At 40.4% G+C, this 27,638-nt stretch overlaps 1 protein-coding gene across 1 annotated transcript; it reads left to right on the top strand.

Annotated features, from left to right (window-relative positions):
- The first annotated feature begins 45 nt into the window (after nt 1-45).
- On the top strand, nt 46-27,638 carry LOC140234079 (TALPID3 protein-like). The gene is made up of 17 exons (XM_072314162.1): nt 46-141; nt 1,111-1,179; nt 1,884-2,128; nt 2,589-2,661; nt 3,385-3,714; nt 4,573-4,747; nt 5,391-5,773; nt 6,458-6,547; nt 14,059-14,294; nt 16,444-16,571; nt 17,179-17,375; nt 19,724-19,934; nt 21,385-21,646; nt 22,131-22,360; nt 24,383-24,471; nt 25,280-25,934; nt 26,513-27,638. The coding sequence occupies exons 2-17, from the start codon at nt 1,126-1,128 to the stop codon at nt 26,929-26,931; spliced, it is 3,777 nt and encodes a 1,258-aa protein (XP_072170263.1). The 5' UTR covers nt 46-141; nt 1,111-1,125; the 3' UTR covers nt 26,932-27,638.

The raw sequence follows: 27,638 nt of genomic DNA, 5'->3' as shown, positions 1-27,638 counted from the left end.
CAGTTTGGCACAAGTTCCACTATTTTTTCTTTTAATAATTAGACAAATCAACTGCAAGGAGAAAGTGCTGAAGGTTTACATGCCCCTCTTCAATCAACACCAGAGGCACAGTACAGGAAAGTTTCTCAGAAGCTACGGCAGGTAGGATTCACTCCAGTATTTCTGCTCTGATTTGTTCCCTTTTTCTGTCACATTATCTTTTGCATTGCAAACATTTTGGGGCAAATTATATGTATAGGACCCCATTTTTCTCTCTCTCTTCTTTCGTTCTTTAAAACAACAACAACAACATTGCAAACATACAGATTAGAAAGAGAAGGGTAGTGTGTATGTTAGAGTTTAGATACTGATTATGTATTCTGATGAAAACTAAATTCAGGAAACAGAATATTTGTGCAGTTCATTCATCAACCAGAGTTCACCACCACATATATGAATGGTGTAACATATATTTATTTCAGTTTTTGCTATTCATTATTAGTGGGTTCATTTATTGCCAGAGATAAATTTTCCTTTATTTGAGCCCTTTGTTCATTAATAAATTTATTTGTTGCAGAATTTTCACATTCTTTGATTTTTCATTTTAAATTTGATAAGCAGATTCTTAGATAAGCAACACAGATTAAGAGTTTGAAAGTTCCTGTTTCTCTTGGATAAAGCAATTTTTTAATTTTTTTTTTCTGATCTATGTAGATTTAATGAATTTAAACAGTTCCATCAATCTGTCTCCAATCAAGATATGCAGTCAAATTCTGAGTTGCCAACTTTGCAATGACAAGATGATTATTTCTGCAGCAAAAATTCCCCCATTACTAGAACTAACGTTTCCCACTTTGATACAGCTCATCAGCTCACAGGTAATTCGGTTAACAGGTATCATAAAGATATGACACTTATAAGTATGATGTTGGCCACAGATACAGCCTACTATGCATTCATGTAAAAACCACTGTGTTTTATGAAGTTTTAATGAAGCGACATTTCTAGAGCTGCTTGCTGTATCTTGAATTATCTTATCTAGTATTCCAGTTCAGTTAGGGTTTAATACTCTACCAAGGTTTTGTCCCAAAGTGCTTTTAAATGTCTCCTACCTTGTGACTGACACTGCAGGAGGCCGAGAGAGACATGGAGAGAAGACGGCAGGCGTGGCTTGGACCAGCACCTCTGGATGAGTACTTGGTAAACTATGTGTACTAGTATTGGCAGATAGACCCCAAAAATAAAAGAAAATGTGCTGATGCTAGAAGGTAATGCAAAGGAAACAAACTAATAATTCAGGTTTGAACATCCAGCTTTCATCTCCTTACAAACATGCGGTAGACCATTTGTGGTAAACTTGCTTTCCAGTAGACAACCATTCTATTAATGAAAGACTTTCTCACTTTGACCTATGAAATCTAAGACTGATGTTAAAGTATTTTTCACTTGGTACACCAATTTAAAGTTTCTCAAATAAAGTAGCATGATTTATGTCCATCACAAAACAATAACATCTAAAAGAACAGCTTTCAAAAACCTACATGTAGTCACTTATTTGCTCATGCATATTGTAGTGATATTGCACAATTTGGTCTGTGTTAGTACCATTCAAAGCGCCACCTTGTGGCAAGATATAGTAGCAATGAGATCGAGATGTACGATGATCGGATTCACGGTGACATGTTTTGAGTTGTAATAAACAAGGATCCTGATGGCAGTCATGTGAAGTATGAGTCAATCATACAGTTTCAAACAGGGGCTGCTAATGTTACTGACACAGACCAAATTGTATTGTATCATTACACATATGTGTTGTTGGTTTTTTACTTGCGAATTCTTATGTGTTTCTGTAAGACCGCATATGTAAGACATTCCCATCATGTTATATGGTTATTTCTCTTCAGCGGAGAAACCAGGATGCGGGACTGACTCAGCGGTTGAATCCACTCCCACTGCCCACCTCCAAGTTGCCGATGTCACCGTCGCGGACCAATGCTCCGGTCGTATCGCCACTCTGCGCCGAGGCCCAGGCTCTCCTCAGGAGGGTCCAGTCATCCAGGGAGGTCCTGGAAGCCAACCTGGAGGCGGTTGACAGGGCACGAGACGGCGAGCACTTCTACCAGGCTATCCACGACATGTGCATGGATGGGTGAGTGATGAGCAGACAGATCCATCCCTAGCGGCACACTCTGATCAAACTAATTGCTTGATATACCCGTATGACTTTTATCTGTGCTAATTTTCATATGCAGTGAAGCTTTGAATTTCAATGATGTTATCTTCAGAAAATTACTGAATCGCCTGAAGAGGCAGTGATGCTTTAGCTTCCAGAAGTAAGTTTTGAGGTTGCTGTGGTATTTACGGGGATAAATGTGCCATCCTTCTATCCTCAGAAATCCTTGATTGTTTGTTATCTTGCAATTCTTAGTTATCTCAATATTCTGCATTGTTGTACATGTACACTGTACACTAATTGCTTTGAATTGAAATTAGGCAGAAAAAATGTCTCAGTAGATATATCTTCACCATGTAAACCTCATTTTCTTCCTTTGTGAGTGCCATTGCTGTATCAATCCCTGATCTTCTTTTTTTTATTATTTCTCTTTCAGAAATGCTTCTGATCTAGCCTGGATAAAGCATGCTGTTGACCGCCATATTTCTGCCATTGATTCGGAAATCAAGGTAGGAGTCTACTTGAAATGTATATGGCGTTGACACCTAATAAGGTTGTGGCTTTATGTCATGGCTCTACCATGCATATATATATGTAAGGATGTCAAAATGTGATGGTGACAATGGCCATCATTTAAATAATGTAATATCACAAATGCAGAATATTTCCACACTTTGATGTAATAAAATGATTGAGCCTATCAGATATCTTGTAGTGCATGCATGTATTTCTTATTGAAGAGTAATTGAAACTGACCCACTGCTCTTTCAAACTGCTCATTTTTTTTCTAGGTGTACTGTACTTACGCATTGGTTTATATCAATAAGTTAACAATTCTCTGATATATGTTTAATAGTAATGACTTCACATTATGAAATAATATCAAAACCTTTTTTTTTTTTTCTTCGCATAATCTCAGGTATAGCCAATTGTGATCAGGGGATTTTCAGGGGATGTGGGGAAAGAGTGTAACTGTCAGGCAAATTCTTGTCATGCCTAATCTGTATTATTGTAATCAATTTTTTTTTTCTGCATCCCTATACATATTGGAGGAAAATGTAAACAAAGATGATGTTTGACTTTCGCGTGTACAGATGAATAACATAAAGCTAAGAATATAAACTGGGATGTTATATTCATAGATTTAGTTGAGTACTCAACATATGCGCAGTTGATTATATCTATTTACAGTGTGTATGTATTTATTTATTTTCATTGGTCTGTACTTGCAGAGAGAGATTCGGCAGGGTAAGGTGGAGCAACGCAGACTGGTAGGACACCGCTCATCTCCACCCCACCTTTCACCTGGCAAGCCAGGCAAGGCATCTCAGCCAAGCCAGCCTCCAGATGACAGACAGAAGCCAGCCAGAAAACCGGGCAAGCCTATCCCAGCTGCGTCAGCCCCAGGGAAGGTTGGCAAAGCGAGAGTCCAGGCTAAAATCGACACAGGGCTTAGGCAAGCAAGGAAGCAAGAGCCCCGTGCAGAGGTCAAAGGTCAAGATGCTAATATCTTGGAGCAGGACAAGGAGAATCTACCAAAGAAAAAGGGAGACAGAGCAAATGTTCGTATCGATAGTGCTGCATGTGTTTAGAACAACTAGATGAATGTGAAGGAAACTCATTTCAGTTACATTAATTCCCAAAGGCTTGAGCAAAACCATGATGTGAAACTAACTCTGATCATCTTCAAGTGCCAAGACCCAGATAACGACACTTGATATTTTAATTTAAAAAATCATTGTGTTCCCATGGGAGTTCATAAAATCATATCGCAGTTTCCTTTTATTATCAATTTATCCTGTAACTGAAGTCAAAGTGAATACCAAGGTAACCACTGGGCATTTAAGCCTCTATTATTAGTGATTGCCCACCACCCTGCTTTTTGCAGATTTGCTCTTCTCTGTGGACCTTACTTTCTGTTACGTGCATTGGGGAATGGAGTGTATCTCTTACTTGACCTGTATGTATAGATATCAAACACCAATACCAACCAACTTTGAAACTTGTTTGAAAAGCAATATCACTCCAACCATCTATGAATCCAAGCACTCAGCAATAATTTGCCAAACTATTGTAATGGTGATAGGTTAAATTTCCTCCCGCACTTGGCCCTAGATTAGGCAACCATGATAATGTGCAGGACCACCATGCACAATGGGGATTTTGAGGGTTACTTGAATTGAATTTGTTTTGTGCTTATCGGCAGAGAAAGGGCGCCAGCAGAGGTGCTGTCCCTGCCGAAAGCAGAATAAGAGTCAGAAAGGATATTTTTAGATTCAAAGCCAACACAAACAGACTTGGAAGATTCCCCAAGTTTCGATTCATTCGATTGGGATAGGAGGAGTGTTTGATTTCTTGTACGTCTCAAGATGAAGATGGTGATAACTGATTGTTGATCAATCCTCCTTTCCCTGGTGCAGACTAGCTATCAGGACCATCTGAGACCCTACGGAGGCCCTCTAGGCCACGATCCTAGACTGACTCCTCTGCAGCCTCTGAGGTCCACCCTCAAGGATGCGCCCTATCTCCACTTTGCCAACCAAACACCAACCAAAGGGAAGAGACCTGTGGCTCACCTTGCAAGCCCCATCCCAGGTAGGAAGTGAAGATGCATGAAAAGTGATTATGTAAAACTGACAGAATGTGTATCATCCACTTTATTTTTAACCTGTTAAAGGACAACTGGTTTTGCTATACCATGCATTATCCATAGACACTTGCCGGAGTATACTCAAGACTAGTCTTCAACGGGTTAAGGAAATCCATGCAAGGACAATTTTGTCAAGATGTGAAGTTAATAGATATGACAAAAACAAACATGTTGGTCTGAATATATCGGCACAATATGTGACAGCGGTAAAAAATGGACCAGAAAGCTACAATCTAGTTACTTGGCATCAGATAGGATTCTCAAAATGATCACATTTCTTTACCTTGTGGACACATCTGCTTATGAACTTCTTTTTGTTTGAATACATTCTTCTCTTGATTCTTCTATGTGTTTATGTTCTTTATTTTTCTTTTTGTTTTTTGTTTTTGAGGGATGGGGGAGTTGTCCTGTCTCGCTTTTGTCTTCCGCTTCTTTTTATAGCCTTCAACAAAAAAGGGGTCCATTGTTCAAACTGAACTCATTGAATGTTATCATCTTGGTCTTTTTGTCTTCAAAGCAAACATAGAAATATTCTAAAATAAAAACCTGATGACAAAGAAGGTATTTTTCTTGTGCATATTTCTGCAGTCAAGGAACAGAAGGCAGCCCAAACACAAACAAAATCCCAACGGCAACATCATCATGGCCAAAGTTTCCAACCGGGCCCTCAGAACCAGTACTTCTTCCACCCTTACTCCATCCAGGAAGTGGCTGGTCTGACCAGCATTGGCCCCCAGCCAGCCCCTGCACATGGGCAGCTCGTTCCCATGGCAGTTCCCCTGGGCAAGCCGAGAACAGGGATTGGATTGCCCCGCCCTGTAACCATCAGGAGCGGAGGAAGAGAGGGAGAGGAGATGGAGGCACACCCAACGAGTCAGCAGCCAGCCAAATCAAATACTGTGGAGGAGAGAGCCAATGTGGCTGTTGTAGAGATCAAGGTGCCAGATGAAAAGCCAAAACTTGCAATCCAGGTTCGTTTGATGGAAAACTATTCATGATTAATTTTAGCCACTGCAGATTACTTGTTTTTCCATTCTTTACTTTTCTTTTTTTTTTGCATGTGTGCCTTTTTGATGATGATGATGATGATGAGTCAGCATTTATATAGCGCCATATATCTGTAGAATTATTCAAAGGCACCTGGTTTCCACAGTGTGTCACACATCATTCACTAAGATGCTGGAAAAGATAGGTCTTCAGTTCAGATTTGAAGGTATTGAGGTTGTTACAATTCTGAAGCGGGACTATGTGAGTATGGTTTGATATTTGAGTAGGCTTTGTATGTCTGTTCCCTTGTGATATTTGTATGCCTTGAATTTGTTTGGCAGCTACAATGTATAATGAATAAAGATTGATTACACTGATAAAATGTTGAATTGTTGTTTTTCCATGCCAAGATTCTTTAGCTGGAATGCAAATGATCCCGTACAGGCTCAACATGATAGCATTTTTTTTTTTTGGGAGGGGGGATCACTGTATGCATTTGCATATAACTATCAAAGAAAAGCTTTGCTGCACATTTTCTGTTTAAGTTTTTCCAGTAAAGAAGATTAATAGATAAAAAAGTGTCTTTGTGACAGAGTCTTGCAAAGTGTTTCTTGATATGTGATGTGCATGTAAAGATTACAACAGAGTTGTTGGCATTGTTTTTGCAGCACCTTCCAAACGTGGACATTGAAACTGCCCCACCCACCCCAGCCTCATCACAGGAGGATGCCAATCAGAGTGTAACTCCCCAAGTTCAGGTTGGTCTGATATGTATCATATTTATGATAATAATAATAATCTGGATTGCAACTGATTGCAGGCCTCGAATTAACCGACGGCCACCGACGGCCATGGCCGTCGGTGCCCCTCTCGTTGGCCGCAATGCCTTTTGTTTTTTTATCAAAGTTACGGCCAAAAAAAATGTGCCCTTTTTCTTGGGGCCGTGGTGCCCTTTTAGAATGAAAGTTATTATTTATGATGTATGATATGCCCTTTCTCAAAGTCTCTTTAATAAGCTTGAACAACTTTCCTGATCTCAAATATCATACCTTCAGTTCACTCGCGTCCCGATATATCTGATTCAATTTCAAAGTATCTTTTCGAGATACGAGACGACGTGTACGTATGTACATGTACGCCCGACCGGCTTTTACCATCCCGACTGCCTCCGCAGCGCAGCGGCCGTGAGTATGTACTAGCTAGGCAGCGCATATTCAGACAGAGTACAGTAGTAATTACGTAAAGAGTGAACTCCAAGTTCACCAAGAAAAAGAAAAATCCCACGATGCCAAGGTGTGCCAGACTGGGGAATGGGGAGGGGTGGAGAGAGCTCAGAGAGAGAGAGACCAATCAACAGAAGAAACCGCGCGTACTGGCGCATTCTTGGAGGTCATGAACTGTCTGTTACAGTCATCATAGCAATCTACACGCGTGCGCAAATTCCTTTGCCTTGTGGTTTTGCCAGCCAGCTGTCGGAATGTGCTTTGAAGTTTCATGGCAGCCTGGCCTGGCTGGCCTGTAGTCCATGGGCCAAGAGCCGAAAAATGGGTTGTTGGTACCACCCGAGGTGGCAAAACCTTTTTGGTGTCATTTTGTTTGTCGGACATAGATACGCTTATCAAGCTATGATAGCATTTCCAAATGAGTAGCTTAGTCATAATAACTGAATTTTTAACCAATTTGGTCTTGTTTTTATATCCCTATACTTCTGAATCGAAACTAACCGCTATACAAATACGAGCACTGCCTTCTGTATTTCCACAGGTGTTCTGTTGTAAACGCGGTGCGCTTAGTCTTCATTCAAGGCAGCGAAGGGAATATCCAAAGGGTTATGATGTCCACAGCTGTCACGCGGTGCGCTTAGTCTTAATCTAGAACAATGTACCGTTATCATATCTAAAGTTCCTAATAAAAGGGATTATCTATACTGTTTTTAAACCACCCTCTCAACAAATACATCAGTTTTAAACAAAAATCACTCTGTTCATTTACAACATTATTAATTATAATGTATTGTAGTGTACCGGTAAATTGTTTTTGCATAATCTTTCATTGTTGGATGGAAATAAAGCGACATTGGCATGGTAGTAGCGTTTTCAACCCAGCGTTTTCACCGGAAAATGATAAATAATTGAAAAAGACGCTAAAATTCACGAGAAATTGCTTTTTTTGTTGTTGTTGTTTTTAGATAAAGGGATATACACTGTATCATAAGCTTTGGATATTCCCTTCGCCGTCTTGAATATTAGACTAAGCGCTGTGGACATCATAACCCTTGGATATTCCCTTTGCTGCCTTGAATAAAGACTAAGCGCACCGCGTTTACAACAGAACACCTGTGAACATACAGAAGACAGTGCTCTTCTTTGTATAGCGGTTGGTCTCGATTCAGAAGTACAGGGATATAACAACGAAACCAAATTGGTTTAAAATTCATTTACTATGACTAAGCTACTCATTTGGAAATGCTATCATAGCTTGATAAGCATATCTATGCCCGACAAACAAAATGACACCAAAAAGGTATTGCCACCTCAGATGGTACCAATATCTGGCCTGGCCCATGGACTACTGAAAGGGTGTCGAGTTTCAATCAATACCTACTGTTGTTTTATTCCTGTTTTAAAAAATGTCGTTTCACCTGATAGAAACGCGGAGATCGGGAATGTGTTACAGCTGTAGGGAAGAGGTTTTTGTTGTGTGTTGCACTTTGTGTGTGTGTGTGTGTGTGTGTGTGTTTGTTTGTTTTTCTCGGTTTGTTTTTATGCCTCCGCCACGAAGTGGTGCCGGAGGCATTATGTTTTCGGGTTGTCCGTCCGTCCGTCCGTCCGTCCGTCCGTCCGTCCGTCCTTCCGTCCGTCCGTAATGAATTTTGTGGACAAGGTAACTATCGAAACCTGTTGAGGTATCCTAATGAAACTTGGCATGTATGTGTATTAGGGGGTGGAGTTGTGCCTATCAACTTTTGGGTGCACATGCTCAAGGTCAAAGGTCAAAAGGTCAAGGTCAAATACATAAAATTTCACTATTTCCACCATATCTATTGAATGCCTGAAGATATTTTCTTGAAACTTAGTGTATACATGTATTACCCAATTAAGATTCTCTGGTGAAAGTTTGGGTCATGAGGTCAAAGGTCAAAGGTCAAAAGGTCAGGGTCAAATACATAAAATTTCACTATTTCCACCATATCTATTGAATGCCTGAAGAGATTTTCTTGAAACTTAGTGTATACATGTATTACCCAATTAAGATTCTCTGGTGAAAGTTTGGGTCATGAGGTCAAAGGTCAAAGGTCAAAAGGTCAAGTAAAAATATTAAAACTTCTTTTTTTTCTCCATACCTTGGAAAATTGTTCAAGGTATCTTCATGGAACATAGTATATACATGTACTGACTGGAAGTGATTATCTAGAGAATGTAGGGTTCATGGGGTCAAAGGTCAGGGGTCAAAGGTCAAGTGCAAGACTTCAAAATTTTACTATTACCCTCATATTTATGCAATGTCAGCAGGGTTATTTTTTTTACACTTGGTGTATGCGTGTGTAACCTAATAGAAATTCTCTGGAAAGTTTTTTTTTTTCTCTTTTTGCCTCAAAGGTCAAAAGGTCAAAGATCAAGTGAAAGTGCTGAACTAACTTTTTCCTCCATATCTCGGAAGTGGCTCAAGTTACCTTGAAACTTAGTACATATTATGCATGTTCTACCTGAAAGTAATTATCTTATGAATTTTAGGGTCAAGGACCAGATGAAAATGGTAACAATTTACTATTCAATTCAGAAATTGCACTTTTTCTCCACACCTGTACCTTGAAAATTACTCAATGCCTAAATATATGAATGGGTCAAAGTCAAGTTAAAGTCCTTAAATCCCTAGATACATGCTCTCCTATTCATCCAATTAAACCTACGTCAAGGAAGGTGAACATTCAACACATTTGTGACAAACTTGTCATTCCAATATTTTGCCAATTTTGTGAAAATGTAATCACACAGTGTCCACATGTACTATCTAGACCTATTGGGAAAATCATGCATTATGGCGGAGGCATACCAGTCGCCAAAGCGACATTTCTAGTTCTTCTTTCTTTTTTCATGAACACCAAACATGCCCTTTCCAATGTGGCCTTGGTGCCCCTCTGAATGACTAAGTGCCCTGGCCTCTTGGAAAAAGTGCCCTTTTCTAAATGGCCTTGCCCCTCCAAAATCCTATTTCGAGGCCTGTGATTGACAAATTTTAATCAAATGATAATCTGTCATCTACAATAGGATATCATTTCAAAGTATCTGGTCAAATGTACATGTCAAAGGGTACTAGTGGGGGGCCTTGCATGTGTTATTTTTGATTTTCAGTTCAAGTTGATGTAAAAGTTTAATTTTTGGTACCATTGTAAAGGTAATTGTCTATAGATCAATTTTGGTTCGAGTGTCAAGCACACAAGTAAGAAATACTCAAAATGGCCGCCAAAATCCAAGATGGCCGCCAACTTCTAGACTTTTGTCAAAAAATTGGATAAAACTCTCCATTTGAAGTGATTTAAGTGCTGAACCTGATATTTTCAAGGGTAATGAGATTATTGGACACATTTAGAAATAAAAACAATTAATGCCTTTTGCTTAATTTGCATAAATTTACATAAATTCCATTTTTTTAGCTTTTTTCCTTAAAAAATACAATCATTTAGAGACAACATGTATATAAAAAATGAAATAATCACAAGGAAATGATAATAAGGAAAGAATTACAGCAAAATCTTCCAGAAATGTCCTAAAATACATTTTCAGCACATCCGATGAATAGGGGGTCAATAGCTCCATGTTTTACAGAGGCATTATACTCCAAAGAAAGGTCTTGGAACTGCTAGCGCACCCATTTGAAGTGATTTAAGTGCTGAACCTGATATTTTCAAGGGTAATGAGATTATTGGACACATTTAGAAATAAAAACAATTAATGCCTTTTGCTTAATTTGCATAAATTTACATAAATTCCATTTTTAAAGCTTTTTTCCTTAAAAAATACAATTATTTAGAGACAAAATGTATATAAAAAATGAAATAATCACTTTCAAAGCAATGTATCAAAACATTGCTTTGAAAATGATTGCTATACAGAATCAGAGCGTATGTGAGTTTTGTCCTAGCAGCTCATATTACAGGATGTAACAGTAGTTGTTGAATTCATGTTCATGGAATACAGCAGTGAACACAGAAATGTACACATGCACGTTACATGATCAGGAGTTGATATTTTCACATGTTGTTAGATTTGCGAATAGTACCCAGATCGCAGAATTCCCACAAATAACCCCAGGAAAACAGGTACGGTATGAAGTCTCATTAATAAAGATTGTCTTTGATGCGTTTGAGGTGACAAAAAATGATGTCAAGTATCAAAACTAAATGCAATCGTAGAATTTGCTTTGTGTTTGCTCTGCGTTGTGTGCTGCTCAGGTACAGCCCTGTCGCGATTTATACAGCGACTGGGCTGTGTATAGTTACTGTACAGTGTATTTACATAATATGCACAGCCCTGTACAGTGTATTTACATAATATGTGTATACAGGCCTGTCACATCATTATCACAGCAGGTCATGACTGGTACTCTTAGTGGTCTCAGTCTGGTGGCCCCTGGTTGGGCCCCCTGCCTTGGGCCAGCACTTAGGCTCCTGGCCTCGGCCCGGCCTTTGGGTCCCGTGAGCCCCTGGGCCCCTGGTTCCCTGGGCCCCTGGTTCTGGGCTAAGGCCCGTGGCCTTGGGTCCGGCCTTAGGCCCCGCCTTTGGCCCGGCTGTACTTTGTACATGGTCTATGTGAAATCAAGCTTGTCTGTAACTGTATAATTACAAATAATTACAAATAATCACAAATGATCAACAGGTCCATACTATGAATATATAAATATATGAATATATGATTACATGAATATATGAATATATATGTGAATATATATTATTATATATGATTATATAAATGTGATCAGGCGTTCTGTTACGGTGTCAGATCTGCAGTCATTCATATACAGTCAAACCTGCCTTAGCGGCCACCTCTCTATAGCGGCCACCTGTCTATAGCAGCCACTGAAAAATCCCCCCGAGAGAAAAGCAATGTTAAAGACCCTGTGTATAGCGGCCACCTGTCTAACGCGGCCAGCGGCCACAAATTTTGTTTCCTGCGGTAGATTTTAACCTGTCTATAGCGGCCAAAAACCCGATGGAGCCGTAGCCGAGCCGATAATTCAGCATGTTTTTCTGCTTGTTAGCCGTGCCAGTCATTCCTGGGCAACGTTCAGTGATCGCCACCGTTGCATTCATCACTTGTTCAGTCACAATAAGGCACTAGTGTTAAGCTTTGTTCATGACTGTGCACGTGCTACATGTACTGTGCAACAATTTCATAAACACCGGCATTGTTCTATGCATGATACAGACATGTGCATACGTACACACATACATGTACATGTACATGTAAGTATATATAGATGTATACAACGATGATACATGTTACCTGTCTATAGCGGCCACCTGTCTATAACGGCCACTTTTCCCGTATCCCTTGGGTGGCCGCTATAGACAGGTTTGACTGTATAACAAATTTTATGCATGTATATATGGCGTACATTCATGTGTACAGTATGCTACACTACCGCTATGAAGTAACTTAATGCTCTACCGGGAAAACCGTTCCTTACTGGTAAAATATTGCCTTACCGATCTGCTTTCATTCAAGCATTACCGTTTGAAAACCGTTGCAAAGCTGACGTGACTACCGGGAAAATACTCCAGTAAAGAGAGGGCTTACCGTTGGCACAACTTTTACCGTACCGTACCGTTGTTACCGTACCTTTACCGATAGCGCGCGAGTACTGCAGATAGTAGATAACAAGATACGAAGGCGCGCGATAAAAATGGACACATTATGGCTACCCTACATGACGATACAAAAGAGAGCTAAGTACAAACTCGGTACACCTAGGAACATCATTCATTTCCAAAGGTAGTGGTATCTTTATTATCTTCAAAAGATTTAAAAATTATAGTCGTAGCTTTTTTTCGATTAAGGGGATTATTTTGAAGAACGAGATTTTAGAGTAATTTATTTTTAAGGATTATTTCGTGGAGGTAACAATTTGGCAACAACATGATCTCACAATCAAAACGCTTGATAAACAACAACAACATCTTCAAAGACAGCGCATCTCAGGCAAAAGACACACATCACCTGAGACGCGCTGTCCCTGAAGCCGCTGCTGCTGTTTATCAAGCGTCAAGGCAGCGCGTCTCAGGTGATGTGCGTAATACAAAAATTCCATTCCAGTCACTGTACTACACCACAGGAAATTACATGCTGAACGTGCTGAATGTGTGGCATACAGCAGTTACTACTTGCATGGATCATATTTGCAATATTTGCAATATTCGCCTCACTATGGTTCATGGCACAGTGGTGATTCCTTTTACAGAAAAAGCCCTTTCATAACAGTCGAATATTTCAAAATCTTGGGAGTAGGGTAACAATGAAAGACACACAAAAAAAAGTCCTACAGTGAGATATGAGGGGCACATAGGACATGAAACAACATCGCCTTGGAAGTAGATTTGGCGAGATTGAAATATCGTTGGAAAGCGTGAGTCTTAGGAGAATTTCTAAATCAAAGATATCAAAGATAAGTGGTCAATGTTCAGTGATTTCAGGCTTTCACAGAGACGGAACAGAAATATATTTGACAGCCATTGTAACTTGCAGGTTGGAGCAAGTAACATGTAACTGGTTCTACAGTGGTTAATAAGATCCCAGCTCAACAATTACAATAAATACTGTATTTATTATATGTGTTTGGATTGAACATCCATTTGTAGAAGAAGAATAGATATGGCCATATGGTTTAATGATCAAAATTATCCTTGGTATAAATTTTCCACAGGGTTTGTGGGGAAGGTGGGGAAAAGTGGGGAGGTGGTGGGCAGCCACAGTGTACTGTAAACATTGAAATTTTTGCAGTACATTAATTTTCAAGTATGTTGTGCTAATTTTGGCTAGCGCGAATTCTAACATCCGTGAAAATATCTTCGGCTTGTCCTTGCAAAATTTGAACTTGTTGAATCGTGTGCGTCAATCATGCAGCACAAATTCAAGAACTGGCGAATATGTTTTTGAGCTGCTCAGTGCGAAAAATTTATCGCGCAAAGATATTGACATGTTTACAGTATACTGAAAGCTGCCATACAAAATGAAATTAGCCTAAACAAATACCTTACCTCTTTGTTTCCCAGCATCATGATGACAATGAAGAAGAAGAAGAAGAAGAGGAAGACCCTGATGATGCTCATTGGACCGGGAGCACCGGCATAGCTTTGCAGGGAGTGACGGAAAGGCAGCCTTCCTACCACGGACCCGTGTTTCCCCCTCGGCAGCCCCCTCCCACGGAGCCGGTTAGGGTGGTGTCTTCAGACCAGCTGGCTGCTGGCATCAGTCACAGAGAGCTGCTGCAGAACAGAGCTGTTGAATGGTGTGTTGTCTGTTGCTCTTCAAGGATCGCTTTCCTTGCTGTTTTGTAATCTCTTCCTCTCCTTATGTAGATGTTCTGGTCCACTCCTGTTTCAGTTTCCTTTTCTCCACCAGTGATATACCAGTATTATAAGTGTGCATCGAAGCAGTACGCAGCAGTCCAGTGACAGTGGAGAAAAATGCATTGGTTTAGGGTCTGGGGCAATTACCCCCTGGGCAATTACCCCAGACCATTCCCCTGACTCCAACCCTGATCCTAAATCCTGAACCTACACCTAACCCTAGCCCAAACTCTAACCCTAAACCTAATCTACACTCTAACCTTATCACTAACCAGTATTTAGCCGGGGGTAGTTGCCCTCGGGGGGTAATTGCCCTAATACGGTTGGTTTAAGATGTTCTTCCTACGCTGAGATAGACATCAGCACCAAATCTACATGTTGTACTTGTCTCACTATTCTTCTACAGATTGAATTGGGGAAAAAAAAAACTGAACACCAGGTTTGTGGTCAATAACTCTAGCAATTGCAATATGTTGCCAGTGAAAAGTCACCATTATTGAGTCATGACACCTGTGCACTAATTTAATGCCAAAGGATATTTTTTTCTCATTCTAAAATAGAAGATTAGGGAAAGACTTTTGTGCAGATCAGTGGATGTCTTACAGGCCCAAAGATCAAAGAATCATCTCCAGAGAGGTAGTATGCCATAGTTGTATTGTATAGAAATACTGGCGTATGTGTTGTTTGAAGGTTTGCATGGTGAAGTAAATAAGGGAGAAAAGTTTGCGGTGACACCATGTGTATGTAGTCCTTAAACGGATTGTTGCTTGGCAGAAGAAGAGCCTAGAAAGATAAGAAGTGAAGAGGGAAGCGACATATGGGGGTTGTAAGGAGGGCAAAAAGTAAAGAGTTGGGGACAGTAATGGGCTGGAAGTTGAAGTTGCACTAGTGGAGATGGTAGAGAAGGGAAGAGAGAGTGGTAAGGAAGAATAGACTGAGAATCAAGTAAGATGTTCGGACATCTTTAGGAGGAGAAAGATGAAATAGAAGGGAAGAGGAAGAGGGAGGAGTTGAAGGTTGGAAAATCATGGAGATAGGAGAGAGAAGTGAAGATTTATGAAACCAAAGAGAAGAATAAAGTCTGCAAACAAAGTGGACTATGGAATGCGAAATCAATGGAGGAAGGATGAGTAATCCCACTGAGGAAAGGTAAGTCGAGGAGAGAAAAATATAAAAGGTTGATTGCTCCCCTGAATTTGTTTTTTTTTTCATAGCCAGAATAACTTTGCTGGCAGAGAGAAAATGATATAATAAATCTGTTTTGATGTGTTTTAACCCTATTCTAACTGGGCTATTTGAGACCAAGTTTTTACTGGGGGGGGGGTCAATTTGACCCCCCCTTCAGATCTCGGCCGCCGATCGCGCGATCGCCGCAAAATTTTGCCTGTACATAGAGCCGGATGTCAACTACAAGATTATATGGTCATACAATAGAAAAAATTTGATTTTATATTTTTTAATAAATTAATTATGCAAATTAACGCATGAAATCATATTTTCACCTATAACTCCATTAAAAAGATTGAAGGATTGCTAAATTTTTGTGTCAGAGTTCCTCAAGACATATCAAACAATTTTCTTATAAAAAAATAGCGCAATCAAAGTCAGTTTCTTTTGTTTTGTATTGTTTTGTTAATTTCTTATGTATTTTATTGTTTTTTCAACCTTTTGTTTTCTATTGTTTTTTTGCCAAAATTTGTTGCAGGCAATTTTCCAAGCTGATCTACATTAGAATTGATTAATTTCAATTGTTAAAAGTTGAAATAATCTAATTCATATCAATTAAACAAAAACACACAATTTGCATTGGATTTGCACACAAAATCATGAATTTGAGCTGTTTTTGGGTTGACATGCATATGCAAAACATTGCGTAACTTCAGAACGGTGTACCCGGACGTCGCAAATTTGGTCTCAAAATATGCGGGAGACTTCAATGAAAAAAGTCACAAAACGCCGCGGCAAAATCTTTACGCGTTGCGAAATCGTGGCGCGAAATGTCGAGGGGGGGGGTCAATTTGACCCCCCCCCCCCCAGTTAGAATAGGGTTAATCTGTCTGATATAATCCGTTATAATCTGGATTACAGGGTTGAGCAGGAGCTGATGGCCAAGATGATCAGCGAGATGTATTTCAGACGAGCTGACCTACCACCGACTGCAAGCCGAGAGAGACAGAGGTCCGTCAGCCCAGTTCCATCAGAGGAGGACGAAGACTGTAAGTGTGTCTCCTGTACGAGAGAACATTGATGATAATCTCTCACATAAGGAGATGTGGATTTTAGGTCCATCTTTTGAAGAAGTTAATAAAATAAGTCTTTCCTTGCTACTGCTAAGACTAGACAGTAAGGTGATACCTTCCATTCTTCACCATTGACAAGAGGAAATAGAATGGGCCCTTTACCTCCTGTGAGTATGTATGTCTCCCCCCCCCCCCCTTCTCTCCCACTCCCCCCCCCCCCCCCCCCCCCGCACACTTTTGTTGTGCTATTTGCTTATAAATTGTCCTTTCTTTGTCTTGCCTTTCATCAGTTCCTCTACAGATGAAGTTTGCAATTTTGTTTTGCAAAGGCTTGCTGTCTTATATTGCTTACTCCTGTTATTTAATACAAGTCAATTCATTGTATAAATTCTTTTAAAAAACACACAAAAGCAATATGAATATTACACAAATGTGATTTCATGTGCAATCTGACCTACCACCCTGTTTTTCTATCTTCCCCAATAAATTTGCCTCTCTTTCTTTCTTCAGCCACCTTTTTCCATCTCAAGATGTCTGGCTCTAGTTGTTTTTAATCTGTTTTGATTTCCTGTTTCCCTACCAGTGCATGCAATGGGGGGAGGAGGCCTCCAACTCTTTGTGGACGCCGGTCAGGCAGTGGACCCTGCCCTGGTCTCTGGTCTCGTTCAGGAGGTCCTGGAGGAGAAGATTGCCCTGTGCTTGGGTCAGCGTGAGCAGGAAAGGTCATCCCTCGATTTAACACACCATTCTCAGGATGAGAGGCAGCCATCTCCTCATCCTGTAAGTCAACATGAAAAGTTTATGAAGTTAATATTTTGGGGGATACTTGTGCCACTATGATCTGTGTCTCATACCTCAATGTTATAATGGTGGAATATCACAAACTGAAAGTCTTTTTTTTTTTTCCTCTATGCATTTCTTCTTCTTTAAACATACATAAGCTGAAATAGTTTATTTAAAGTTTAGTTATCTTGTTGGGAATTTCCTAGTCCCAGCTCTACACAACAAAAATGGCTAACTTTTTGATTAAAAAGTTTTGAGCGAAATTGACAGGGATATTCCTACACATATTGACTAATGTCTGAGTTGGGTTATGCAAGAGTGAGCACACATTTAAGACAAAATAGTGACTTTTCAAAAGTAATTTTTTGGGTCTGTGGAACAAGATTTTTACACATTCTATTTCTGGTGTATGATCAATTGCTGTTTTGATTTTTTGATTTTTTGTTTTTGTTTTTGTCAGTGGTTAGATGAGCACAATTTGAAGGGGAAAATCCATTAAATTCATTGTAAGAATTGATATCAGATATTGCAACCATCATGTAAACAGCACATGTTGTCATTGTGTCTGTTAACCCATTGAGGACGGTTTGATTTTGCTACAACACGCATTTCCCATAGACCCTGCCCGAGTATACTCGGGACTCTTCCTCAACGGGTTAATATAGCAGAAGGGGGTCAGAGATGGTTTATAAAACAACAGTTATCAGTATAATTAGCATCATCACAGCTTATGTCAGCAGATTTTAGTCAAGTAAGACAATGAAATCAATATATACATTGGTAAATTACCTGACATGCCAAATTGTAAAATTACTTGCTTGTAAATCTTTAGTTATTGCGTGAACAAAGAAATCCATGAGACTTCAAATTTTTGGAAGACATCAACTTCTTCCTGTTTTCCTTGTTACCTCCGCTAAGGGAGGAGGCTATGTTATCATTACCGTTGGTTTGTTCGTTAGTTAGTTAGTTTGTCAGAGTACAAAATAACTCAAAAAGTAGTAGATGGATTTGGACGAAACTTGCAGGAAAGGTTTAGAATGATACAAGTAACAGATGATTAAATTTTGGTAGTGATCCGAGAATTTTTTTTGGAATTTATGAAGGATTTTTGATATTTTGGCAGGTAGGGTCAATGAACTTGGGAGTTCAGGCTGCACGTATTTGAGGTTTGCATGGGCACACTAAAGTGCATGCTCTAGTTTCTGCTAGGGCGAGGCGCGCCGTGCAGCTGAGGGTTTATGACATAACAAAGGCTTCTATATTGGGAAATCGGGCGACTTTCAGCACATACGTGGGTGGAAATCACTGACATCTCTGTGGAAGAACAAGATCAGTGGTGGAAATGAGCTGCATGCCTGGCGGCAAATCCACATTTCTCTGTGACCGCTTAACCAAATTGAATGGGGTTTTCTGCAAAATAGAGCTAAGATTTTATACCTTAAGAGTCTGAAGTAGCACGTACACAGGTTGATCGTAATAGGTGTTATCAATTCGAAAATCTGATTGTAATTTTTGGGGCGACTTACTGCAGTATGTCCCCAAAAAAATTACAATAAGATTTTTGCATTGATAATGCCCAATATGATTAAATTTTTCAAATGCTACTTCAGGGTCTTGAAATATAACATTTTAGCTCTATTTTGCAGAAATCCCCATTCGATTTGGTTAAGCGGTCACAGAGAAATGTGGATTGTTGTAAAGCATGTCATGAATCAGATTCTTCCGAGTTTAGCATTTCGATGATCTTGTGTGTCAACAATAGACAGAACTTGGACAGAAGAGATTCCCGACATCCTCTACAAAATTCCGTATTTCTCTTTGACCACTGAAGCAAATCGAATGGGGTTTTCTGTAAGATGTGGGCAATGAGTTATAGTTTCATACCCTGAATTTGTATTTAGATTGATTCACTATTTTTAAAGATATCATTGCGGAGGGCCCCGTTTTAATTTTTTGGGGGACATACTGTACACTATATATTTTTGGCAGAATATCATACAGAGATTTTATTTCAAGGAAACAAATTCTATGACATTCAAGTAAGAACTAACAAGGAGCAGTGAAATTGTAAAATGGTCTACACCACTCTGTCAAGATACCCATATTTGCCGTGTTTGATGATTTACAGGCAATAAAATAAAAGTAACCTCATAATGTTACAATATTTGTGAGAGTTTGCTGAACTTCTCATGGACTTATGTAGTGTAGATGAAATTTAACCTTTCTCCCAACTCAAAACTTTGAAAAGCCCTTGAATTTCATTTACAATTCTGTGGCAGGCCTTATCTGTCACATAGAAATGATTTGTCAGCCAGCATATCTCTATCAATTTTGACTGCTTCCAGGTAAGACAGAGATCTCCTCTACAGACTCCATCACCGACCCCACCTGCCTCACCGATCCCACAGCCGTTTCGGGAGCCTTCCCCCACCCCACGGGATCGCATCCTCACACCGGAAGCTAGCATCGAAGGGGACGTGGAGGTATCGTCCTGCGCTGCGGAGTCTGAGACAGAAAGCCTCAAGGACCTCGTGCATGACCAGGCAGCATCCAAAGGTAATAGCCACATTGTTTACCTCAAGAAATATTTGGTGGAACTAGCATGTTTTTTGTTGTTTTTCTCAGAGGCAGAAGCGGATCAGCGTTTAATGAAGCCAGTGACCTTAGCACCCTGCTGTTATCTGAAACCTAATTGTGCTTTGTTGATCAACAGGCACAAGGGCCAACATGGGATTGTGGATGCTCTGATTTTGTATGGATCTTAGGCTCTTACTTTGTAAAGTATTGACATATTATTTACCTTGTTTGCTTCAAAAGAAGTTCATTTGGAGAATAAGATGACCAAATAGTACAAAAGCTGCAGTCAGCCTTTATGTCTTCTTTTGTGGTCAAGCATTTAGATCACTAGTGGACACCGCCGTGGAAAGGGAGAGAAAGTCAGCAAAGACTGCCAATTTACCAAGAGTGAGACTACTTCAAATGAATTAGCACCCAAAGAAATATGCCAATGCCTCTTATTCACCGAGTTTGTTGATTGTAGTAGATGTTGTATTGGGCTAACAAGGCATTAACCCAGGACCATAACTAGGGGGAGGAGGTTCAGGAGGTTCCGTGGGAGATCAGGGGGTTGTGAAACTCATCTAGTCTGGAAGGACTTGTGACTATGTGTTAAGCCGTTGTCATGGCATCAGGCTGGTTAACTCCTGTTGCAATTTGTGAAATTATTTTGTGAATTTTGGCTCTTTGCATTGTTGAACATGAAGTAATAAGACATACGCTTGTCATCAAATGTCAATAACAATGACTTGAGTGCATAGTGGCATCTCAGACAGGTGTATACTCATTTGTTATCTAAATACCAAATTCACTGAGGGAATTTCTCAGGCAACCTGTCACAAAAACATCTGCTGCCAGCTTGGAGTCTTTCTTCAATACTTGAATTTGCGAGTAGATATTTGAAGCCACTATTTACCATTTGCAGATGAAACAAAATACCAGCTTCATTGCTTCAAAATATTCCTAAAATGTGAGCTAGGGATAGAAACAACCGATGTAAAAATGTTGATTAGTATAATCAATGTTAAGTATTGATAAATTAATAAAAAACGTGAACAAGTTTTATCAAAATCATTTCTAGAATAAGCCATCTACAGTTATGGTTTATTGAGAAAATTAGTAATATGTCCTTATATTTGTCGCTTTATTGCAAAATTTTGATATGTTTGGATGTTTTGTGATACAATTTAACTGTACATATGCATCAAATGTGATAACTCAATTTTTTTTTTTTTTTATTACTGCCCCCAGTGGTAAATAGTGCCTTTAATGTCATGAAAATTTTAACAAAGAAAAAAAAAATCATACTTATTTTGTTGACTCAAAATTGCAAGAAGGCATTAAATGCCTCAGGGATTTTAAAAAGCAAACAAAAAGAATTTGTATTGATTCTAATATACATTTGTAAATTGTTCATATACATTTCCACTCCACTCTTTATTTGCAACAGAAGCTGCAACCATCGCACTGCCCGGTCCATCAGCTGTCGTTACCCCACCGACCACTCCTCCACCCATCAGAATGCCATCCCCTCAGAACTTTCTGCCGGACGGGGATGCCCCTACACCGCAGCCCTCCCCAAGAGGTACACCCACCCCTCTGGAGGCACCCCTTGAACCCATGGCTACTCCTACGTGTACGCCAGAACCCCAGAGTCCTACAACACCAGAGCCAGAAGAGGACACCTTCCGTGAGACTCCACTTCCCCCCAGGTAGGGGCTCAACCCTCCAGACCATCTGACTCTCTGCTATCTCAGCAGGTGTAGTCAATCTGATTAGGTAGCCAGGAGACTTGCTGTTGAGATAATGAAATGGCATGACTATTCCAGATTTTTAGGGAACACTGGGCAACAAAAAGACTTAATGTCAAGTGATAGATGCCCAAGAAAAGAATAATGAATCTTTAGTCAAAACTCAACGCGAATACAGTATCAGTATGATAATTGTCATGTTTATGTTCACGTTTGTTGAGAAAGCTTTGTGTGTTGTATGATTGTCAAGTCTTTTAAGGGTTCAAGAAGGCAGTACACTTATGGAATGAAAGGATCTTCTCCTAAATGCTATGCGTAGAGTCTCGAAATTTTGCATTCTGTAAGATTTGTGGTTGAAGGAATTGTGGTTGAGGGAATTTGGAGGCTCGTTTTGGACATAATCAATATTATTAACACTGTGAGATGCTTTTATTGCTATTTCCAGTCCCGAACCTCGAGAGCCATCACCACTTCCTCCTGCCCCATCACCTTCACCCCCTCCCAAGCCTGCCACCCCTGCACCTGACAGTGTGGAGTCATCCAGCTCCACGACCACCACAGAGACAACTCCACAGGACTCCACCACTACCCAGTCCACAGGGAGGGAGATCTCAGAGGGGGAGTGGCTTATCAGCAAGAGCGAGGAAGGGCGTGTACCCGACGAGACCCTGTTTGGTGAGACAAGTGAAGAGCAAAAGTTCACAGTCTTGCTTTGTGTGTAGAGTAGATATACAGTTGAACCTCTCGTATCCGGACAAGTCGGGACCGGGGCTCATCCGGATAAGGGATTTGGCCGGATACGGGAGACTCAATGCTTTATACACGTACATATACATACACATGTACTGATGCAGCGAATTGTAGTACCACATGTAGTAATGTGTATACTGCAACCTTTCGTTGTTACATTTGGGGATGTTTGGGGATGTTAAAATGTCTGAAGGTAAGCAATTTGGAAGGAAATTTGATGTAATGTATGTTAATCATGTTCGAAGTAGTATGTATTTCATGAGTGTTTGTGTAGGAGTTCTCAAGGAGTTAGGAATCTCCCTTTCTTCCCGTAATTATTAAAACAAAAATCACGGCGAGATTGCGTCCGTATAATAGAGAGATCCGGATAAAGGGAGGCCGGATAAGAGAGGTTCAACTGTATTAGGTAGAGAGAATGCTTTAATGCAGGAGCAGCACAAAATAGATGCCACAAAATCAATGTAAAGTTTCAGGAAAAGGATCACAGAACTTTGTATTTATTTATTCTTATTGCACACCAGTTTGAAAGAAGTGGTTGTCATGCAGTCTGTTGTGAAGGCACTGTCATGAGTTTTTCTTATTTTTCAAACTTGCCAGTGCTTTATCAATAGAAAGTCACATTTCACCTGTCAAACTCATCAGCTATGTGCATGTGGATTTCTAGAAAATGCCTGTAATCAGAAGTACATACCTGGTAACTGTGGATCCTGATCTTGTTTTTTATGGAAAAACAAAAAGAATGGGGCTCTATCAAAAATAATTTGCCCTAGGCGATACTGGTATCATATTGATAATGTGGAAACTTAGCCACTGACAGATTGTTGATAAATGTAGAGTACCACATATGAACCATGTAGAAAGGCACTGAAATGGTTCATTATGTTTAGGAGGAGAAGGTTGGTTGGTAATGGGATGTGTCAATGTGGCTTTCTGAAAGTCACTTTCAGTGGATTCTCGTCAGATTTCTGCTGTTTTGTATACATTTGCCTAAAACATGCACGATAGACTAGTACAGTTCAGCCAGCGATCAAGTTCCCCCTAGATCGCGATCACGGGCGATCAGTGATCACATACGCGATCATTGATTGTATGCAATTCGGCATACAATCAATTGATTGCGACATATCGCGTATGCGATCACTGATCGCCCGTGATCGTGATCTAGAGGGAACTTGATCACTGGCTGAACTGTATACTATCAGTTCCATTTGTTTTGTCCTATTGTCCTGTGTGTGCTTGTGTCTTTATAAGAGTAGAAGACTACATCATTTTACAATGAAAAACATTGTTCAAAAAAAAATGTTTAAGTGTTCATGTGGTAGTGTAGTTGCAATATGAAAAAGTTCAGTATGATTGACTTTATTAGTGCAATGAAGAGTATGTAGGCAGACTGCATTACCATTGATGTCTTTTCATTACAGTGGCGGATCCAGAGGGGAGCACACCGGATGTGCGCCCCCTTTCTATTTTTTTTTTGTTAAAACAAAAGAAATAAAAAGAAAAAATTGCGGGGTGCATGCTCCCCCCTTTTGATTTTGTAAAGGCGCCTCCCCTTTACGGAATTCCTGGATCTGCTCCTGCATTACATCACATAAAACTACAAGAAACTGGGCTCTTTAAGGAAGTTTCTGTTATTTTGATCATATGTGTGTAGTGATGAACTAATTTAGGAAGTCGAATAGAAGATTTGGCATGATAGCTTTCAAATGAATGTATTCAAATTTCAAAGAGAGATTTCATGGTTCCAGTTTCTCATTCTAAAGATTTGTTTTTCCAAAGGTTTGTCATTCCAAAGTTTCATTAATTCAGAAATGAAATAAGCTTTGCACTTTCTTTTCATTTCTGAAATAGCAAACTTTCGGAACAATGAACTTTTTTTTTCCGTTTTCGGATTACTAAACCATTAAAATAATGACCATCACCTGATAATGCCTTTGTTTTGTCCAGATGTGCCAGAGATGGAAGCCTTTGAAGAGAGTTCACAGAGCAGCTCCACAAGCACTATCAAGGCATCCATCGACCCTGACAAAGACCAGGTACTTTGGGTGATTCCATGGTCCAAAGTCACAAGTGCCTCAAAGTCACAAGTAACGTTTAGGGATATCACCAGATGATGTCAATTAATCAATACGTTTGTAAATTTTACCTAGGAAAAACTTCAATGCAAAAGGCTTGATCTTCAAGTACTCACACGAATAGTCTTACTAGCAAGAAAAAGTAGCTGTGGTGAATAATCTGTCATGCTTACATTCTATCTCAAAGTTTTTAGTCTTACCACAGTTTAGTTTCAGAATTGTTTAGTTTCCCATCCTGTGCAGTATGGAATACATTGGAGATTGACAGGACAAAGACAGGCATAAGATAGTTTCTCTTTCTTTGCCAAAATTTAAATCCATTTCACTATAATCTTGGAAACAAATATGATGTAGTTTTTGACATTTAACTTGTGCCACTGCATTGCCAAGTGCCATGCTCTAGATATCGTGATGTAGAAGGAATACTGCAAAAAAGGGTACAGAATGCAAGGAAACAATACTCCTAAAGGATCCTTAACTGAGAGTGAAGTCAAATCTTTGCTACACACCATTGCATTGATTATAGTATACTTAAGTAAGAACAAGAGGGTTCATAGTTCAAACTCCTCTGCAGTCTTTTTTTATTTTCTGTCCATCTTTCTTTCTCTGTCTTCATGTGGTCTGTTTAGAGCCACTAGAGTTTAAGAGTGTGTTTTGTCATCTATTTGTGTGGCTGTAGATTGCTTTGTAGTGTGTTGATGGGTGACATGAACTTCAAGAACTTGTAAGCCACTCGGATTAACACTGGACTTCTTGTGTTTATATGTAGGAGGACCCCAGGAGCGAAGGAGAGGTACACCCCAGTAAGATGAGGCTTACTCGGGACCCCGTCGTTGCTTTGCTGGCTCGCCTGCATCAAGGGATACCTGGTCCTGAAGTTGCCGTCCCTCCCGCTGTCACTCAGCCATCTGCAGTGTCATCCCCTCTCAGCATCAGCAGCGGAACCGTCAGCAGCAGCAGCGTTGGCGAGGTCAGCGAAGGTCAGAGACCGAGCCTCCAGCCACCCGCCGAGCACATGCTCTACCAGAGAGCCTACCACAGCCAGCCTCCCCAGCAACACGGCATCGGCCATGGAGCATCCAACGAGGATGTCCCCAGCACCGACGAGGATGGGGAGGTGAAAGATGGCGAAGGAAGGGGAATCAAGTCCGGCAGACATCCAGGAGTGGTCAAAGTTGCAGCAGCAGCTAATGTGTCAGACTCGTCTACAGGAGGCACCCCTATGCAATCGAGGTACAGGGATGTGGCACCAGTCGTACCCACTCCCGTTGCCAGGGTGATTACTGTTGGAGGAGGCAGTGACTCTGGGAGTGGAGAGGAGGAGGAGGCGGAGGAGTCAGTGGGGCATCCTGACAGAGATATGCCAGAAGCTGATATGAATACCCCCAGCGTGGCCTTTAACAGAGACCGTCCACCCCCACCTAGTACGTCGTACAAGTTACTCCCTCTTTGCCATTTTCACATACATGTAAATGCCCACAAATGAGTATCTTCAAACTTTGCATATAGATGCATTGCTCATATGAGTCAGAGAATAGAATTTAGTCCCACATAATCCAAACAGAATGTACACCTGAAGATGCTGAAAATCTGTGGTAATGCATGGTTGGTTGATGCAGACATCTATCAAGTTCAACTGGGATACCTTTTGTAGTCATCATTTTTCTGCAATTGTGGTAAATCAAATTCTTCTGATTTTTGAAGATTTTACCAATCAGCCCTTGATGGTTAAATATTCAACCAATAATCAACCAATCTTGATGGTTAAATAATCAACCAATCTTGATGGTTAAATATTATTGACGTGTTTCTTTGTATGTGTGTGGTTTTATCAACCAATTGTGCATTTGTAATTCTGCCTAACACCCTCATGCCCTACGAGGAATATCAATCAGGGTCATGTAGGTTAAGCTGAATTAAGCTTATTCTTACTAGATTTTTTGTATCCATTTTTTCATGCAGTTTGTATCTATTGTGTATGCTTCATTTATTTAATTCCCAGGTCTGTTTTCAACAATGGCAAGTGACCCTGGCACACGGACCATGACCCCTGATGCAATGAACATGGATGCCCTCCTGAAGTCTGGGTACCTCAGCCAGACATTCAGCCAGACCGAGGGAGACGGCGGAACCATGAGCGAAGGGTCTGCCCTCTTCGCCCAGATTGGAAACTCCGGTTTCAATGCGTCTGGCACCATCCCGCGGGGCTCCAGTCACCTAGCAACCAGCGGGATGTTCTCGGAGGACTCCCTCGAAGTTGCCGTCGGAGGCTCTCATGCAAGAGCAAGGGAGCAGCGGTCTTTCCAGGTCACCCTGCCGTCCATTGCTAGCCCGGACGGCCAAGAAGCGGGGGAGAGCCTGAGCGAAGGAGAACTTAACGCTGATGACTCCATTAGCGATGTCTCTGAGATGACACTGTAGGAAGCAAATGTAGCCCTGTTTCTAGTTGGATTCAAACTCACAAACATTGTCAACATGATGTTGAACTGTTAGAGTAAAGGGAGTAGTCAACATACATCCATCAGAATCAGAGATAGAGGATTCAAAACTGATGTCACGAGATTTCATACCAATCAATAGAAGAATTCCAGAATAGGTTCTGATTATTGGTGCAGTATAGATTTAGACTAACAAAGTTACCAACAGCCACAATGAGGGAAGAGCTGGGTCTGAGCTACTGCTTAGGATATGGTGGTGTAAATGGCGATGTTTTGAGTGACACACAGAGCTTCCAGCATAAAGGTGTTTCTGAAATAACCGCACTGGTGGTACCAGTATCACACGTCTGCTCAATGTTGTTTTGTGCTTGAGAGAAGAGCACCTTTTGATGCCTATGTCCAGTGATTTGTTGATGAAATCTCACCAAAAAAAAAAAAAAGATAAAGAAAGGACCAATAAAAAAAATTACTGATTAAAAATTTCCTGTGTGAGGGGTCAAAGGGGACTCTAGAAGTGGGATGCATGAGATGTGAAGACGAGACTTTCTGTCAGTCAGAAAAGGTATAAAATTAATGAGTATTTCAGGGCATATGATCACATGCATGTGGTCTTCCATATAGATTTCTTTTCATTTCCAGTAATTTGTGTGTGTCTGTGTGTGTGTGTGTTTTCAGGCAATAAAATTGTAC

This window comes from Diadema setosum, chromosome 1 (genome assembly GCF_964275005.1).
Source record: "Diadema setosum chromosome 1, eeDiaSeto1, whole genome shotgun sequence".
In the NCBI taxonomy this organism is placed as follows: Eukaryota; Metazoa; Echinodermata; class Echinoidea; order Diadematoida; family Diadematidae; genus Diadema; species Diadema setosum.
Note: the sequence above shows the minus strand (reverse complement) of the source record. Positions and strands in the feature narration are given on the sequence as shown.

What these genes read in the sequence shown, in the direction of transcription:
- LOC140234079 (XM_072314162.1), top strand. Translation starts at nt 1,126, where the DNA reads ATGGAGAGAAGACGGCAGGCGTGGCTTGGACCAGCACCTCTGGATGAG. An exon ending in ATCAGAGGAGGACGAAGACT is followed by an intron (nt 16,572 to 17,178) that starts GTAAGTGTGTCT and finishes TTTCCCTACCAG; the next exon opens with TGCATGCAATGGGGGGAGGA. An exon ending in TCGACCCTGACAAAGACCAG is followed by an intron (nt 24,472 to 25,279) that starts GTACTTTGGGTG and finishes GTTTATATGTAG; the next exon opens with GAGGACCCCAGGAGCGAAGG.